This window comes from Nicotiana tomentosiformis, chromosome 3, assembly GCF_000390325.3.
Source record: "Nicotiana tomentosiformis chromosome 3, ASM39032v3, whole genome shotgun sequence".
Lineage (NCBI taxonomy): Eukaryota > Viridiplantae > Streptophyta > Magnoliopsida > Solanales > Solanaceae > Nicotiana > Nicotiana tomentosiformis.
Window position 1 is genome coordinate 23,810,420 of NC_090814.1, and position 18,970 is coordinate 23,829,389.

The 18,970-nt window shown below is 37.0% G+C and overlaps 1 protein-coding gene across 1 annotated transcript; it reads left to right on the forward strand.

Moving 5' to 3' along the window:
* Nucleotides 1-2,979: 2,979 nt before the first annotated feature.
* On the forward strand, nt 2,980-6,711 carry LOC104098805 (endoglucanase 9-like). Its single transcript, XM_009605632.4, has 6 exons — nt 2,980-3,263; nt 4,570-5,073; nt 5,365-5,514; nt 5,646-5,757; nt 5,833-5,996; nt 6,151-6,711. The coding sequence occupies exons 1-6, from the start codon at nt 3,054-3,056 to the stop codon at nt 6,478-6,480; spliced, it is 1,470 nt and encodes a 489-aa protein (XP_009603927.1). The 5' UTR covers nt 2,980-3,053; the 3' UTR covers nt 6,481-6,711.
* Nucleotides 6,712-18,970: the final 12,259 nt, after the last annotated feature.

The following is an 18,970-nucleotide window of genomic DNA, read 5'->3' on the forward strand; positions in this document are numbered from 1 at the left end:
ATATCTATTACTACGATTAACTATTGAAGTTCAAGCAAATAACAATTGATAATTAAAAAGAGCAAGTGAGCACGGAGAAATATTTATGAGAAAAATAAGGGTAATTGACTAGATATGTGCACGATAATTGACTCGGGATCCAATTCTTTAGTTAATTCACTCTATAATACGATTGATTCTTACGAATTCAACCGATTATCATATTACACTTGAAGCTAATATTCCTCTTTCGATTAAACGCTAGTTTCAGTAATTGACCCAATTGAAGCATGGTAAACAATTTCAAGAATAAAAATGATGTTTATGATCTAAAGGGTAATTTCTCACGAATATTCCCTATCTTCTAGTTCAATCAACAATTCAAGACGCTCCTTCGATTACCTATTTGAATCATGAATTTAAACTAGAGCATAAGATGTGCAAAAATTTAATATCAAACTTCTCTTTCGATTAAGCAAAATACTAAATAACTCCACAATACAAATAAAGCTCCATCAATTAATTCTAGCAAATATCAAGAATCGAATCCCTAATCAAGTTATTGAAACACCATATCTATCAACATCCAAATGGAAATTACTCCATAACAATGGAGTAGGATATCTCAAATAAGTTTAAGTGCATCGATTGTAGATTGGAATCTTGATGAATTCTGGAGTCTTCTCCCTTAGGTGGCTGCCAATCTTCTCTGGGTCACAAGATGCTGTAAAATGGTATTTTTGGTACATTTAAGCCGAACTCCCAACAATCCCCACACGAAACTACCCTTATTTAGTGGAAATGGAAAGTACTCTAAGAAATTTGGGCTACCGCGCCATGCGGGGCGCTTATAGCAAATTCCAGAACATGTTGCAATTTCATTTCTGGGCACATTTTACACTGTCGCGCCGTGCCTCGCGGTGTCCCATGCGGCGTGACTGTGCATTTTTCTTAGAGTGAGTTTGTTTCTCCAATTTTTGACATCCGGACTTGGTCTTCGACCCCCGAACGTGATCCCGGCTTACTTGCTTGGGCTTCTACTCAGATTTCAAAGCTCCAAATAGCTCGAATTAGCTCCACAACATCTACATAACTCAAAATCACTCCTATAAGGCATAAAACACATAATAAGTGCAAAAACACTACCAAATAAAGTTCAACACAAGTAAAAATATAGTAATTTGAGTGCAATACTAGGGCTAAAACACGAGTTTCTAGCCTACCATTAGTTTGGTGCGATTTATGGGTTTCCTTTCTAAATCCCTAGAAAATACCATGATGGTATCATAGTTGCCGAACTTCAACAAGTGAAAAATTCAGGACACTGATATGAATTTTCACTTCTTTTTTAAGTTCAAAATCCATACACTGTCATGAATGACTATCATTCAATGAATTTCGAATCTATAGCTATTTTTCAATTACAAATTCCGAAAATGACCATTTTCGGACTTTACCCAAAAGAATGCTACAATAATACGAGAAGATACTTTTTTCCACTATTTGTCAATGAAGTTGTAATTTTTTCCCAAATACAGATCTCAATCCCGGCTTCAAATTTGCACAACAGGTCGCTTTGCAAACATCGTATAAACAGAGAGATCATGCCCATTCATCAAGAATCTAGATCATGAAGTGCATAACTATTTATGCTAAGGAGTGGACTAAAAGTTATTGTCAATTATATTGACACATGTTTTGTATCAATGTAAAAAATAGGAGTTTGCAGAAATTCCATTATTATAGGCAGGTTGCATATGCTTTTGATCATTTACTATCTCGGCTTTCAACATTCACCTAATAAACACATGAGGAATACGAATGTGCAATTAGCTTAAGTTGGGAAAGAAAACATGAAGCATTACGCCGTAGGCCTAAAGGACTGATAGCTTATCCATTTTTCTTTTCTTTCATTCTCGTCTTTCCGATATACAATGACAACCTACATGTTCTTTGTACTGTCAGCTTAATTTAACATGTGATATTAAGTTAATTACGTATAATTATTATTAAAATTAATTTTTAGATCTAGTGACTTGATTGTGTTAATAATTTTTAAACTGTCAGTGAATATATCTTTTAAATTCATTAGTAAACTTGCTAATCCTTAAATAAAAAATATAAAAAGGCCATTGAAAAATCAAATGGTAGAATACTTCTCTGATTTAATAAATATATGGGAAAAGAAGTAATTAAAAAGAGTCTATTAATCTTCAACACCACAAGTCAGATAAAGATGTCACTCTGCAGTAGAGGGTAAATATCACATCGCATTGGTACTCCAAAAAAGAGGAGGGAAAAGAAAGGTGATCGTTTTGGCCTTCCCATTTATAGGGATTCGAGACGGCCAAATGTGAATTTACAAGAGTTAATTTCCTCGAATGCCATGATAGCCTTATAGAAGTTAGTAGTTGTGAAGAAAACTCAAAGATATTTGGTGAGATGCAAGTGGAAATATCGGATTTAACATTTAAGCGTATACAAATACTGATAGTGAAAACTTTTTACATCATCACTATAGTTTAAATTATATAGCAAATCACGTACTATTTATTGTAGGTTATGAATTAATATTTATTAAATAAAATTATTTGTAATTATCTTTTAAATGATTTGATTGTATAAATATTTCTTATATCATAAGTGCATATATTTAAAGCTCGAACATATTTCTAAAGTATTTTTGGGAGTCATGTGTTTTCCCTCCATTCCATTTTCTCTATAGTCTTCAAACACTTTGATTTGCTTTTAGTCTTTTGTTCACTCATCTCGAAATTCTTGGTCAACCTAAACTAGTTCTAAGAGATTAGAAGCCGCTACCTTTAGGCATGGACTACCTTTTCGTGTATTTCGATAGAGTACATGTTTACTCAAATGGAAATTAAATTAAATATTTTTTCTAAAGGGAATGACAATAAAGAAAAAGACACTTGATTGGAAAGCCTTAATTTGCGTTGCTGTGATTGGATTCCCCAAGCCCCTATATAAAGGGGTCATTTGTCAATGTTTTAATCAACGCCATAACTAACTCTAAATAAGCCATTTTATACTTTGAGCAAATCAAAAAAAGTATAATGGCGTTTAGAGTGGAAGTTTCTGTTTGCATCATTCTCTTCTCATCATTTTTCTTCTCTTTGGGTACTGCCCAAGGGGTTTTCAACTATAGAGAGGCTCTTGAAAAGTCCATTTTGTTCTTTGAAGGACAAAGATCAGGGAAACTCCCCCATAACCAGCGTGTCTCTTGGAGGGGTAGTTCGGGGCTTTCAGATGGTTCACTTGCTAAAGTAAGTTCAGTTTTTATTTTATTTTATATATTTTGAGTTTATTCTTCTCCATCACTCTTTTCCCCCCTTAAATTTACGTGAGTAAGTGTTTTATGCCAATTTGAGACTGTATTCTTTTGGTATCCATGGATTCGCAAGACCTCATAATCTTTTATTTAGACTCGATTACATTGTTCACTTAAAGTTTAACAAGCGACTAAGAACTATACCACATAAACAGAGGCGGATCCAGGATTTGAAGGTTGCGGGTGTCACCATATTATGCATACAGTATACATGTCAGTACTACAAAGACAGATTAAGAATAATGGGTCGGTTCGATTAGTTTTTGGTTAATTTGAATAGGCCTTTTATTCACAGAACAAATAAATTCGATTTTAGTTTAAAATTTTAACGCTTTATTTAAACACATTCTAAATAAAAATGCAAAAGAAAAATAACATTTCATGAAAGAGCACCTCCAATATAAATATTTTCTTAAAGGGTACCTTAACTACACTATATTCTTTGTTTGACTAGATTAATTTACTTGTATTTTTCTTTGTTTATTTTTCCATCTTAATTGTTGAGTTATATGACAATTATTTTCAAAGAAAAACCTTAAACATTCAACCTATGATATTCAACTCAAAACGACTATCAATCAAGCCATTTAAATTTTTTTCAAAACCCAATAGAAGATATTGCTCAAATTATATTCCATTATATAAATTAATATCGTTTCATTAAAAATAAAGAAATTATATTCTAATTAAAATCAATTAAAATTACTATAGAAAATAATTGTTTATAAGGTAAGATATAATGATAGAAAATAAAATGAAGATTGAAAGTTAAAAAAAAATGAAGGAGAGAGACTTAACAAGTAATAAAAGGAGGTAAAGAACCGAAAAAGAAGGAAAAGATATGATGCCCTAGGGTTCAACTAAAAATAAAAAAAATCTTAATAAGTAGCAATTTTGTGACTTTTGGGTGCCGAAAAAGAAATCTTGAGGCCAAGAAAAGCCTTCAAAGGGAAGGCTAAACAATTGGCACCCACTTACACTTTGTGACTTTTGGGTGCCATTCTATCAATATATACGTTTTTTCACAGAGATATTATGTACATGGTAGCAATTTTAGCGAAGTGAACGGGTGCTGTGGTACCCATAACTTGCAACGTATATCCGTCCCTGCACATAAATCTCTTATGTTGCTAGGTTATTGGTTTTAGTTAGGATTTAGGTGTTAAAATATCAGTCATATGGAGACTATGATTAAGGATTGAGAAACATAGTGTCTAAAATAAGTGATACAATTTTGGCAGGTGGACTTAACTGGAGGCTATTATGATGCTGGAGACAATGTCAAGTTCAATTTCCCAATGGCATACACTACCACATTGCTCTCTTGGAACACACTTGAGTATGGCAAGAGAATGGGGCCCCAATTGCAAAATGCACGGGCAGCTATCCGTTGGGCCACCGATTACTTACTCAAATGCGCAAATGCTGCGCCCAACAAGCTCTTCGTTGGGGTTGGTGACCCAAATTCTGATCATAAATGTTGGGAAAGGCCCGAAGATATGGATACTGTCCGGAGCGTCTATTATGTCTCTCCGAGCAGTCCTGGCTCTGATGTGGCTGGAGAAATGGCCGCTGCTTTAGCTGCTGCCTCATTAGTTTTCCGGACGGTTGATCCGGTTTACTCAAAGAAGCTATTGGGAAATGCAGTGAAAGTATTTAGATTTGCAGTTCAATACAGAGGCTCCTATAGTGATTCACTAGGCTCTGCAGCTTGCCCATTCTACTGCTCATACTCTGGTTATAAGGTATGTATAGTCCACTTCCCTTATTATTGGGCCAAGTTTTTTGGCCCAACAATCTTGACGAGTAGGATTTGATTACTTGGTTAAAAAAGAGGGATCTTTTTATACTATATAGCTCCCGCCCATCCAAAAAAATAGACCGGCAATGTATAATATATGTGCATAATTAGTGGATAATATGTGTATACCTGCTAGGATATATAAATATTTTTGGCCGATTGGCCAAATGTGTAACTTGCCCAAAAGATGGTTGTTCGATCTGGCCCAATTAAATTGGGTTAATTGACTTTGTAGGATGAGCTATATTGGGGAGCTGCATGGCTATTGAGAGCAACAAATGATATTTCATACTTAAACTTCATAAACACATTGGGAGCCAATGATGTACCAGACTTATTTAGCTGGGATAACAAGTATGCTGGTGCTCATGTTCTTATGGCAAGGGTACGTATTTGATCCAGATTATTTACATTAATTACCTATGTTTTATATTTTAAATTTTTTTGGTTCTTTGGTTTGTTATTTAAGACTTCATAATCAGTATATATAGCCTGAAATGGTTCTAAATGTTGTAGAGAAGCGTTGTTGGAAATGACAAAAGGTTTGATCCATTCAGACAACAAGCTGAAGACTTTGTTTGCAAAATACTACCCAACTCACCTTATACAAGTACCCAATATACAAAAGGTGAGGCAGGACTACTTTTTTTCCTCTTTTCTTTTTAATTGTTTTGGGGACTATTTATTTACTTATCTATCACAGGGGGCCTAATTTACAAGCTACCTGAAGAAAATCTTCAATATGTGACATCCATCACATCTTTGCTCACCACTTATGCCAAATATATGGCTAGTAAAAAGCATACTTTCAACTGTGGAAGCCTCTTGGTCACAGAAAAGACCATTAGAATACTTGCAAAAAGACAGGTAAACTTGTCTCATTTAATAAACTGAGAGTTTGATTAAGTCTTATCAACTGATGATTTAAAATTTGTATACACTGAGTGGAATTTGACCTATTACAAGTCTATTTTTGCAATTTGTTGAGGTTGCTAATTTGTGGTGTTTTCTTTAATTATAGGTGGACTATATATTGGGTAACAATCCAATGAAAATGTCATACATGGTAGGCTATGGAACAAATTACCCTCGAAGAGTTCACCACAGAGGATCATCTTTACCTTCAATGGCAATGCATCCACAGTCATTTGGTTGTGATGGTGGATTTCAACCATACTATTATACAGCAAATGCCAACCCAAACATTTTGGTTGGAGCAATTGTTGGAGGTCCTAATCAAAATGATTTCTTCCCAGATGAACGTACAGATTATAGTCATTCAGAGCCTGCTACTTATATTAATGCTGCCATTGTTGGACCTCTAGCATACTTTGATAGTTCCAAACGTTAGGGAAAATTAAAAGAGGTACAAGGGGATGTTTTACCTTTAAAATTTGTAAATATATCCCTAGATTGTAGTCCAAAAACATATGGGCATGTGCCACCAAAAGTTGGTGGCTACATAGGGATACTTTTAATATATTTTTATTATTAGCCCTTCTCAAGTATCTTGTTTTAGATGTTTCAAATTTCTTTTGTTTTTAGTTGGGTTGTTTTCTTATAAAAAGAAAAGATTACTAGACCTTACGAGGGTGAAGTACACAAATAGCTCTTAATGTGGATGGTTTTAAATTCTTGTTCTTGCTTGCCCCACGAGCAAAACTTAAGTGTAACAAGTGTTCCTTCGCATGTTTTATGGACAATACTTTTGATCAAATTCCCGTTATACATTTTTTGCGAACGAAAATGATCTTATACACTCAAAATCTTTGTTGACCAGTTTTTCAATATATGTGTGATATCACGTACCAATAAGGTCGTGACACGTGTCATAACTTAAGAAAAAAATAAAATACTTAATTGAAAATGCCATTTGCTGCTAACAAGGCAAAAATAATGAATTAAACGGTGACATGTGGTTATTCTCATTTACTTTTTATTTTTAATTTTTTCCCTCTCCACTCTTCTCTTTCGTCTCCACTTGGCTATCTTTCTCTATCGTAGACCAAACAAACTAAAGTTTCTACCAAGTTAAACCTCCATAGCCACCATTAAAATCCCATGTTGTTCTTCCATATAAACATAAAGTATCATAGACCAGCCAAAAACCCGGCCACCGGAAAATGGAGAAGACAACCACCTGAAAAAGTTTCGCCTGAACTAGAGAGAACACCGAAAAGTTTTAATTGGAGATTTGCTGAACCTTTACTTCGTCTTATCATTGACCATTTTTTTAGATTTTAATTGAGTTTTTATAATTACTCCAGCTTGAGATCTTGTGAATGTATACTCTAGAGACAAAAAGTTTGTTCTGATTTGCAGAGCAAATATTGAGAATTAGCGATGGATTTAGTCGGAAAATAATCAAAATCGGAGTTTCGGAGTCACAAATGAAAATACAACCTCTACTAGACTCCCATTTCAGCGTGTCACTACTAGGGATTTGATTTAGGGATTGGGGGTAAAGGATTCTAGGGTGGGAAATAGCGTGATAATGGTTTAGTGGTGAGAGAAAAATAGAGTTGGAAAATGAAAGAGCTGGAGTTTAAAGATTTGAAGTGGTGCTTGTATGGTGGCGTTAATGAAGGCTGGAGAATGGTAGTGGATGATTTCTTTCCTATTTCCTCTTTGATGAGGAGAATAAATGTGGAAGGGGTGGGTAAAAAAGTAAGAAGAAAATAATGAAAAATAAGAAAATAAAAAAGGTTGGACATGTGGCATTAAGATAATAGTTCAGAGCCAAAAAATTTACATTCACTTGCTTCTTTTGGGTGTAAAACACGCTCGCGCCAGCTGTTAAAAATGGTGTTTTAGGCACATTCTAGAAGATTGAGTGTGTAAGATGATTTTCGTTTGCAAAAAGTGTGTAACATGAATTTGGTCCATAATACAGGGGTTAACTTATGTATTTTGTAAGTTCTGCATGTGGCAAGTGGGAGTAAAAAGTTAAAGAACATACTTTAGACAATAAAATTTGCGTAGACTGAAAAAATATTGCAATAATCGTTAGTATTTTATTTCAAATAATTTGAGTATAACAATCTCTATAAATCCTCTGATTATTCTTTTCTAAGATAAATTCAAGGGCTCTTGAGCTAGATCTTGAATTTATGCTTGTTTCCACGAACGATGATTTTGAATGCAACTAGCATGATATTTGCTTTAAACTTGTACTCCTTGAAACTTGATTTGCTCTTCGTTTCATGAGCTCACTCTTGAATTCAAATTTCTCTTGAACTTAAATTTGATTTTTTGAATCTTGAAAAGAAATTTGTGGCCTTTGATCCATGAGCCCACTCTTGCTTCTTATTATAAATTCTATCTCTTTTCTGAGTTATGAAAACCCGTTTTTGTGGATTGATGCTCATAAATAGCCGAGTTAATTGTACATATGACGTCATTTCATTGGCCTTTTAATTTGACTTGGCATGTCTTGTCATTTTAACATGTGGCATGACCATATTGACTCTTCCGTTTGACTTGGCGTGTCATGTTATTTGACATGTGGCACCATACTGGGCCTCTATGAAAATGACAACTTGAGTTTAATGAAATTTCTGGCTTCGCCACCGAAGACAACATATCCTTTATTTATTTTTAACGTAACTTTTTAAGTCCATATGACTGTATTTGAATAAATACATGGATCTGTTGCAAGGCTCAAATGCTTATTTGACTTAGAATTCCACGTGCTTCACTTTAAAAATCCAAAACTTTGCTGTTGTAACACCAAGTATCCTAGATGACATAAAATACAGGCCCCTTGATGCTTTGATAGAAATCCAGTTCATATAGGATTTCCCTATTCTACTTAACATAGGACTCTTTAATTTACACATAAGCTTGAATTAATCTTAGCGTTCCTATGCGTCAAAAACACCGCATGTAATTCCAATTGAGCTAGGATACCCAATTCCTTTTGAATTGTAAGACTTACTGCTCCCACATCGGCAAAGCCACTTAAGAGGCTGCCTTGAGAACTCTACAAATAGCCGCATAACTTGCATTTATGAACATCAATCCACAATATTTGCTGGTCTCTTGAATCCATATTTGACAGATAAAACTTTTCTTTCTTCTTCAACTCCCTTTAATCATCGTTTTTGTCTTTATTTTATTTTTGTAGGCCATTAGACGGGTAATCTTAGGCATGGATACTCATCCCCGTCTAAATTGAAATGATAACTTTAGGGTGTGAAGGAATGAATACTCATCCCTGTCCGAAAATTGGAAGGGTAATCTTGGGTGTAAAGGGATCGATATTCATCCCCGCCCAAAAATTCAGAGGGGTAATCTTGGGTGTGAAAGGATGGATATTCGTTTCGGCCCGAAAACGAAGGCCATTTCATTTATTAAGATCTTTGTACCTATTCCAATATTCTTGATTGGGACACTGATAACTTCTTTTGTCCTTTGCAATCTCGAAGATATGGTAAATTTTAGAGACTGCACCTCACTTTGCTCTAAATTTAGATATGACATAATCGAGGCTCAAGATGGCGTTGAACAATTAAAATTTTTCTCACGCCCCAAACCTGGGGAGGTGAGACCAGCACCCGGTGCCTCACTTGACCGAGTGTACAAACCTAAGACTGAGAGACTCTGAACATATAATATCGTACTTTTGCCGACGAGGCCACATCGCAGGATAATTAGTGAAACAAAATATAAAACTGAACGGAGATCAACTTCAACTGAACATCTGTATAAAGTTGGGCCGGCAAGGCCGTCATAACCACTACAACTGACAAACCAAAAGAACATACATACAAGGCCAACACACTGCACTGACTGACAGGATATATCTACAAGCCTTTACTAACGGCTATACTGTGGTCGAGACAGGGCCCTGGCCTAATATATATATATATAGACACACACACACACACACAAAAAAAATATGTACTCAAAACTCTAGACCCGACAACTCATGAATAACATGGAGCTTACCAATCAAGTTGAACTTGAATAACACCTACTGAGGAGATCTACCCGCTTGTCTATCTGAACCTGTAGGCATGAAATGGAGTGCCCCTAAGGCAAGAGAGCTTTAGTATGAAATAATGTACTAAGCATGTAAGGCAACTGAACTAACTGAATTTGAAACTGAACTGATAATATAATAACTGAAAGTAATTGGGAGTCAAAGATGATCTGAAGATATGCTTACCTGCTTATACTGATCCATCTCTCTCAATATAGCAAGCAAAATAGTTATTCGACCCTATAAGGCTTAGTACTGGTAACTGCTTGGCCGTAGTGGGCTCGCTCATAGGCGCTTGGCCATACCAAGCTCGGTATCTAAATCACTACTCGGCCATACTAGGCTCATTCATAAGAGCTCGGTCATGGTAGGCTCGGTATATAACTTACCATATGATCAGAGGTTGCCCAATATGAGCCTGCACATCGATTATAGCTCGATGGTGGTGAAAATACTGTAACACTGTATATATATAGACCCTCCGCTCTCTTGCCTGAAAGAAGATAATACTTAACTGAATATAAAGTCCCGATAAGGGAGAATACTATAACTTATGAGCCTAGGATAATGTACATAAATTCAGGAGTACGAACTTCTCTTTATGTTTAGTTATCAAACGCATTTAGTTACGATATCATGCCAAAATGGAGGAAAGGTTTGGCCTTAACATACCTTTATCGTTTACTTAACGACTCAACGTTTATCTTCCCGAAGACTTTAATCTACATTAAGGCAGTAACACTTGTATTTAATGCCATAGGACTTACAAACATGCTTCTAAGCTAGTAGGTCACTTATAGAAAATCGGATAGTATTTCCTCTATAAAATTTCACTTTCACCCAACTCAAACCAGCACCAAACAATAGGAACAACATCAACAATAACGTATCCAAGATATTCCAACAAAATCAGATAAAAACCAAGCTCAAAACCCTTGCAAAATAGTACACATGCACAAACACCTTAATCTTCACTTCCAATCTCAAGTTTCATATGTTTCTTTCCGGTGATTGAGGTCGCAAGGCCTAGTCTCGCGAACATGACTCAGGCTATCGTGAAGCCTGACATAAGTAGGCACTTCAAGCTGAAATAGTACATGGTGTGGGTTTGTCGAATGAAGATCCGGAAAGGCACATCCATAATTTTTTGGAGATTACGGATACATACAACTATCCGAACGTCTCCAAGGACTATGTCAGACTGACTTTGTTTCCCTTTTCTCTGATGGGGGAAGCAAAGGAATGGTTGAACAAGGAGACATAAAACTCAATCCTCACATGGTACGACCTAGCACATAAATTCCTCATTAAATTCTTTCCCACAAAGAAAACAAAGTCATTGAGAAACCAAATTCTGGGGTTTCAACAAAAAGATGGCAAGACTCTGCGTCAAGCCTGGGAGAGATATAAAAAGCTTCTCAGAGATTGTCCGCCCTACTATCAAGCTGATGAAATGTTGGGACATACTTTTGTGGATGAGTTGGATGAGACCTCCAAATTGAGTCTAGACATAGCTTGTGGATGAAGTTGCATGCAAAAGCCATATAGTGAGATTAAGACTCTACTGAACAATTACACTACAAATGATCATAACATGCAAGGTGAGGGTGAACCAAGAAGAATGATAAGATAGAAAATAGCAGGTACACTCGAACTGGATGAGATGTCAGCAAAGTAGCAGAGATTGCAAAGCTGACAAAGCAAGTGGCTAAGATGGATATGGGTCAAGGCCATTAGATGTAGCAGGTTCAAAGGATGGACTTATGTTGTGAAATTTTTGGAGAGGTTCACACGAGTGACCAATGTCCTGTGAATCCAAAATCTATTTATTATGTGGGCCAGCAGGGTAGAGGTCAAATGAACCAAAATGCGCAATATGGGAACACTTATAATCCCAACTGAAGGAATCACCCGAACTTCTCATGGGGTAAAAATTAGGCTACTCAAAATCAATGTAGACCCCGAGGAAACTACAAAAAGCCACCACAACAGGTAGAAGAAAGCACCAATGATATGCTGAAAAGGCTGTTAATTGACAACCAACAACTGAGGACTGATTTTCAAAATTTAAAGAGGCAGATTGGGCAGTTGGCTGTAGAATAAAATACCAGATCTATTGGAGTACTCCCAAGTGATACTGAGAGGAATCCCATTGAACAAGTGCAAGCAATCAATCTAAGAAGTGAGAGAGCATTAGATAAGGTGCCACCTAAGAAGGATGCGCCTAAAGAGGATTTTGAAATATTAATACCTAAACTAGTGGGAGAAGCTGGGAAGAAAGATGATGAGCACATGCAAGAGATATAGGTAAGGCCACCACCACCGCTTCCTCAATGGTTGAAGAAATCGAAGGATGATTCCAAGTATAATACGTTTTTAGATATATTGAGCTAGATGCATGTGAATCTACCTTTGGTAGAAGTGCTACAAGAAATTCCTAAAATATGCTAAATATTTGAGAGACATTGTGGCCAATGAAACAAGGATGACAGAGTTTGAAACAGTTGCACTTACTGAGGAGTGCAGTGCTAATATTAATTTGATGCCTTTATCTATTTTTAAGCATCTCAAATTGGGAGTGACTAGGCCTCCAACAATCACTTTACAACTAGAGGATAGGTCATTGGCAGTGCCAGAAGGGATTATTAAAAATGTGGTCGTACGAGTGGGGAAGTTCATCTCTCCCGCATACTTCATTATACTTAACTACATGGAAGATGAAGAAGTGCCTATTATTTTAAGGCCAACATTCTTGGCTACTGGTGGAGCAATTATAGACGTGAGGAAAGGAAACCTGAAGATGAGAGTACATGATGAGGAAGTCACTTTTAATGTGTACAAGGCGCTTAAACTTCCCAAGCATTATGAGAATTTGTGCATGATCTTTGTGGTAGAGTCGAAGTTGATAGATCAAGGTCTTTATGTGGAGCCTAGTGGCAAGGAAAAGAAAATCGAGTTAGAAGAAGTGGTGTTGCGAGCTGATTGTGTAAAGGTAAAAGAGGAAAGGGTCAAGCAGGAAAGAGGAAATCTTCCTCGAGCGTGCAAGAAGGAAAAACTCCATGGAAAGAGGAGGAAATGAAAGCGTCCAGCTTGAGCAAGTGGGTCATGTCATGCCACGACATTAAATCAGGCGCTTCATGGGAGGAAACCCATGTTCATGTTGTAAACATCATGCCATGACATTAACTAAGGCGCTTGTTGGAAGGAAACCCAATTTGTAGATTAGTTTAGTTTAATTTGAGTTTTTCTTTTTGTATTTGGGTACTAACGGGTTGATTTTTGGTGTTTGAATAGGTACGGGAGCGAGACCGGGAGGTCAAAATGCTTAAAGGAATAAAAAATAGAATGAATAATCGCGTGTGCATGCCCTAGACCATGCCCAACAAGTTAGGGACCTCGCGTTACACCTGGTGATACTTGCCCAAGCGCGAGCTCCAGCTCCCTTCCTAGCCAGGACAGTCGCACAAGCAACCTCACTTCCTAGGTCGCAGCGCCCAAGTAAGTCTTCTCTTCTCTCTTCTTTTATTTTTGCTTCACCCACTCCCACACAAGCACACACACCCCCTTGAACCCCCTAGGAATGGTATTGATTGTTGAGTACATGAGTGGTTACACTCGAATCCCAAGCCGATTTGGGAGGGTGAGGTAATCCCTCACCCACACAAGAGCTTACATCTAACTATTGCGCGCCAAATGTTTATCAAAATGCCTCAAATGCAATTTTAGTCCCAATTGAAACCCGAGACTTCGCGATAGATACACTAGTGGTTTGTGAGCCAGATTAACATAAGATTTTAAGTGTAGGGTGGCTCATCGGAGCCGAGGTATATTGTTAAAAGTATGGTGATTACGTTGTTCTTACATGCAAACTAGTTGATTGGATGATGCTAACGTGCTTAAATTGTGCAAAGTGAAGTCTAAGTAACCTTGATTTAATGGAAGGAACATATGCTGAAATTTTAAGTGTGGGGTCATTACGACCACATATTGAGCTGATGAGGAGGATGACGAGGAGTGACTAGGGAGTTTTCTTACCACCCTTCTGAATTTTAATTACGTTTATATGCACTGAGGACATTGCATACTTTAAGTCTGGGGTGGGGGATCCTCTGTGGTATGTAATAGTAGATTAATTGTTAGCTCCTTATTTTTATTTTAGTTTAGTAGTTTCTAGATTAGCTTGATTGAATGACACTAAGATTAACTACTAAATATTAAGCAATTATCAATTGATCACAAAAGATAAGAGTTAAGCAACACAAAAATATCAGTGAAAGAAATAAGGGTAATTGACTCGGAATCCAATTCTTGAATTAGTTCATTCTGTAATACTGTTGATTCTCACCAATTCACTAAATAATTAGATTACACTTAGAGTTAAGGTTTATCTCTCGATTAAATGTTAAATCCAGTAAATAATCCAATTGAAGCACGGTGAACAATTGCAACGAATAAAATGGTGGTTTTAGTCTAAAGGGTATCTTCTCACGAATATTTTCCTATTTTCTAGTTCGGTTAATAATCAAGAGGCTCTTTCTATTACCTAGTTGAATCATGATTTTAAGCTAGAGCATATGTAACGACCCGACCAGTCGTTTTGAGCATTTGCATTCCGTTCAATGGTTTGAGGGTATGAGTAGCTTTGTATGATGTATTATGAATTGCGTGTATCGTCGGTTTTGATTTTCGGGTGATTTTGAAATTGATTTGGAAAAATGATTCTCATTTTAGAAGCTTTAAGTTGGAAGAGTTGATCAAGTTTGACTTTTATGTATTTGACCTCTGATCGAAGATTTGATGTTTCCGTTTGGCCCGCATGGTGATTTTGGACTTGGGCATATGCCCGAATTTGCATTTGGAGGCTTCTAGAATGTTTTGGCACTATTTGGTGAAAGTTGGCAATTTGAAGGTTTGAAAAGTTCATAGGTTTGACCGGGAGTTGACTTTAATTTTATCGGGTTTGGACTGTTGTTTCGGGAGTTAGAATAGGTTCGATATGTCATTTGGAACTTGTATGCAAAATATGGGTTCTTTCCAAATTGGTCAGGCTTGAATCACATGCTTGGTTCGACGTTTGAAGTTTTTAAACTTAAGAGATTGATCTTGATCGACGATTCGTGGTTTTGATGTTATTATATGTGATTTGAGGCCTCGAGTAGGTCCGTATTATATTTTGGGACTTGTTGATTTGTTCGGACGTGGTCTCGAGAGGCTCGGGTGAGTTTCCGGATGGTTTTGAACCGTTTTTAGGCCCTTTTTAGTTGTAGGTTTTTGGCTACAGGGTGTGAATCGCGATCGTGGACCTTTTTGTGGCGTTCGCAAAGATCAAATTGATGTTTGGGCCTTGTGAATCGCGATCGCAGAAGCCTTTCGCATGATCGTGTAGAAGAATTTCTGCTGTCATTGGTCTTACTTTGGAAACTTATATCTTGCAATCTATAAGGAATTCAGAGATAATCTAAAAATAAAAGTTGTATCCCTTTATGTCTAGATTTCATAAAATCAAACCGTTTACCATTTGGAATTTTGTACAAAAAAGTTATGTCCATTATACTAGAGGTTATCTGGAAGATCTGGGCAAGCTTGTTGGAATTTGTTTATCGCGATCGCGGGGACATGACCGCGATTGCGAAGAGTAAAAACTGTGCTGGATTTTTTTAATCGTGATCGCGAGGTTGGCTACCGCGATCCGGAAGAACGACCCTGGCAGCTCATTAAAACATCAAAATTTGGGATTTGGAGTTTATTTTCTACACTTTTTTAGTTCTTGGATCACAAGTAAGGCGATTTTGGAGAAGATAAATACCCAAATCTTGAGGGTAAATAATTTTATCTTTGTTTTATATATATATATATATATATATATATATTTCATTTATTATTACACCTAATCAAGGATTTGATGAGAAGAAATTGGGGTTTTTGTCTAAATATTTCTAAAGTGAATATTTGAGATTTGAACATCGATTCAGAGTTGGATTTGAGCGAAATTAGTATGGTTGGAATCATAATTGAATGAGTTGTCGGAATTTATGAGTTTTGTCGGATTTTTAGGTGCGGGCCCGAGTTTGACTTTTTGGTTGGATTTGAGTAATTGATTAAAAATTCGACCTTAATCGATTGGATTTGTCTCCTATGGCATTATTTGATATTTTTGTGTTGCCTTTGGCTAATTTCAAGCCGTTCTGAGGTTGATATGCACGGGATGGCATTTCTAAAGTGTTGTTTGGCTTGCTCGGTATTGATTTTAGCTTGTTTGAGGTAAGTATCCTATTAAACTTGGTTGAGGCACTAGTTGTCAGAGTTATTTGTGATAACTACGTGCTATGGGTATGCATATGTGTGGGGTTTGAGCCCATATACGAGCACCGGGGTATTTCCATGCTCGGGGTAGTGCTTAGGCTATGTTATGCCTAGAATTGACTATTAAGCTTTAAGCTCTAATGTTTCTCATATTTGTAACATTGTTATGAACTATTTGAGCCATGTTTGATGTTAGGAATAGGCTAATCCCCTAAATAAACTTGGTAATTTCTATTTCTGTGATGAAATTACTTATTTGAGTTATGATAGAACACTTTGAACATGCCTACACTTTAGCAAGTTATTATAACACTCCAGGAGCAAGAAATCTGATATTCATTAGTCATATACATGTGTTTTTGTATATTTGTTTCTATGTGATATGATTTGGACAGGACGCCTATGACCACGCAGGGCGGATTGTATTGTTATGCCTATCACAACGTCAGGGGGATTGTGTTGTTATGCCTATGACCATGCTGGAAAGATTGTGTTATGCCTATGACCACGCCGGGCGGATTGTGTTGTTTTGCTTGTGACCATGCCAGGAGGACTGTGTAGTTATGCCTGTGACCACACCAGGAGAATTGTGATATAGCTTATGCCCACACCGAGCGGATCCGTTATATTGAGCATGTGACCACGCCGGGCTAATTATGATATTGAGCATGTGACCAAGTCGGGCTGGTAGCACGTTGAATTGGTCATGCTAGCATGAGGATAAGGATCCATCCCCCTAGGGTCACCCTCTCATATTTCTCTCTTGATGGTGTACACGTGGATTGTGAGAAACCAACGGTTTTCTGGTTGTTGTGAGCTCTTGGAGAGCTGGTATGGGCCTGAGAGACGTGATGTGATTTCTATTTGGATCGGGTTGTGTGCCTCAACGAATTGATATTTGGTTATTGCATTTCATCTTTAATTACAATTTCCTTGATTTCTTTACCTAATTTACTTGAATATCTTCCTTATATGCTGGATTGCTGACTGAGTAGAACACTTTAAAACAAAGAATTGTAAGCATCAAGGTGGTTTTACCTGTGAATTTGCTGATTTGATCATATATATGTTCTACACTTGTTGCATTTATGAACTGTACATGTGATAACGAGTATCATTTATAATTCTTGCATCTATTACCTCGCCATGGTTAATTATGATACTCATTGAGTACATGGGGTCGGTTGTAGTCATACTACACTTCTGCACCTTGCGTGCCGATCTTGGATTCGATGCTACTGTGTAAGGCGAGAGATGGCATTAAAGATATACTTGCATTCTGGTTATAGCTGCCACTTGTCCTTCATAGCTTTAGATTTGCAAATCTGTTTATGTATATTTTGAACAAATGATGTAATTATTTCGTACCAGCTTTATAAATAATACGTCTTAGAAGCTCGTGACTTGTACTACCAATCCTTGGGAGTTTGTATAGAAATTCAGCTACTGTTACCCTGCTTACCTTGCGGGTTGGGTTAGGTGTCATCACGACTAGATGGATTTTGGGTCGTGACAAGTTTGTATCACAACTCTAGGTTCATGGGTTCTACGAGTCATGAGCAAGTGTCTAGTAGATTCTTGTGGATCGATATGATGACGTCCATACCAATCTTTGAGAGGCTACAAGGCATTTAGGATAAACTTCCCATCTTTCTTTCCTTATCGTGTGGCATTGATTCAGCTTGGATCGTATCTATTTGAATTCCTTGCACTCACTCGTATGCGTATATGGACACTCATTATTAGTTGTGCATCGATGACTTGTGATTCCATGGATGAGGTGTGAGATGTGTTTTCTTTGTTTTTGAGATGGGCCAGTCTGGAGGACTTAAGGCTAGGGTTGGACCGTAGCATGGGCTCGGTAGTTTCAGTTGTGCCAACAATTTCATTTGGTCTTATATGTTCGGTAGTATCTTTAGGAGCGGGATTTATGGCTCGGTGAGTGGTTGGATAGCTATATGATGAATATGAGGTGACTGCGGGATGTGTTCAGATGGCTTTGATATTACGAGAAGGGTTGCTTGGGATGTAAACATGACTATTGGATGCTTGATTTCTGTCTTAATTTGTTGTACAATCTTGAGTTATGATCGTGTTGAGGGATCTTTCATGTTGTTTATTTGTGGAACGAAGTAGATTCTCATGTCTTGTTGACGATTTCACACTCGTGAATATTAAGTGATTGCGTAGTAGTTGTGGTCGTGAAAGGGCATAGAGATATGCTAGTTTGAGGCTAAGCAGGTGGGTTATCTCATGCGAGATGTTCGAAGGGTGTGTGATTCTTATGATGATTATGTGAAGGGTTTCTTTCTACCAGTGGGTTATATGTGTTGCAATTTGAGTTTGGATCGCTTGAGGAAATTTGTCTTGATTGTCACGAGGATGAATATGAGTTCAACAAATGAATTGAGGTATTTTATAATTTGTGTTACATAAGCTTATGAAGGATTTAGTCTAATTACGATGCGGGATTATGGTAGTAATGGAGTAAGGGTATTGTGGGTTATCTGATGTTGTGTTCTATGGCTTTGAGCCAAGTGGTGGAGTCTACTAC

Bases quoted from the DNA above. Each gene is read 5' to 3' on its own strand.
- LOC104098805 (XM_009605632.4), top strand. From the start codon at position 3,054: ATGGCGTTTAGAGTGGAAGTTTCTGTTTGCATCATTCTCTTCTCATCA. The intron at 3,264-4,569 runs GTAAGTTCAGTT...CAATTTTGGCAG, and splicing joins CAGATGGTTCACTTGCTAAA to GTGGACTTAACTGGAGGCTA. The intron at 5,074-5,364 runs GTATGTATAGTC...TTGACTTTGTAG, and splicing joins GCTCATACTCTGGTTATAAG to GATGAGCTATATTGGGGAGC.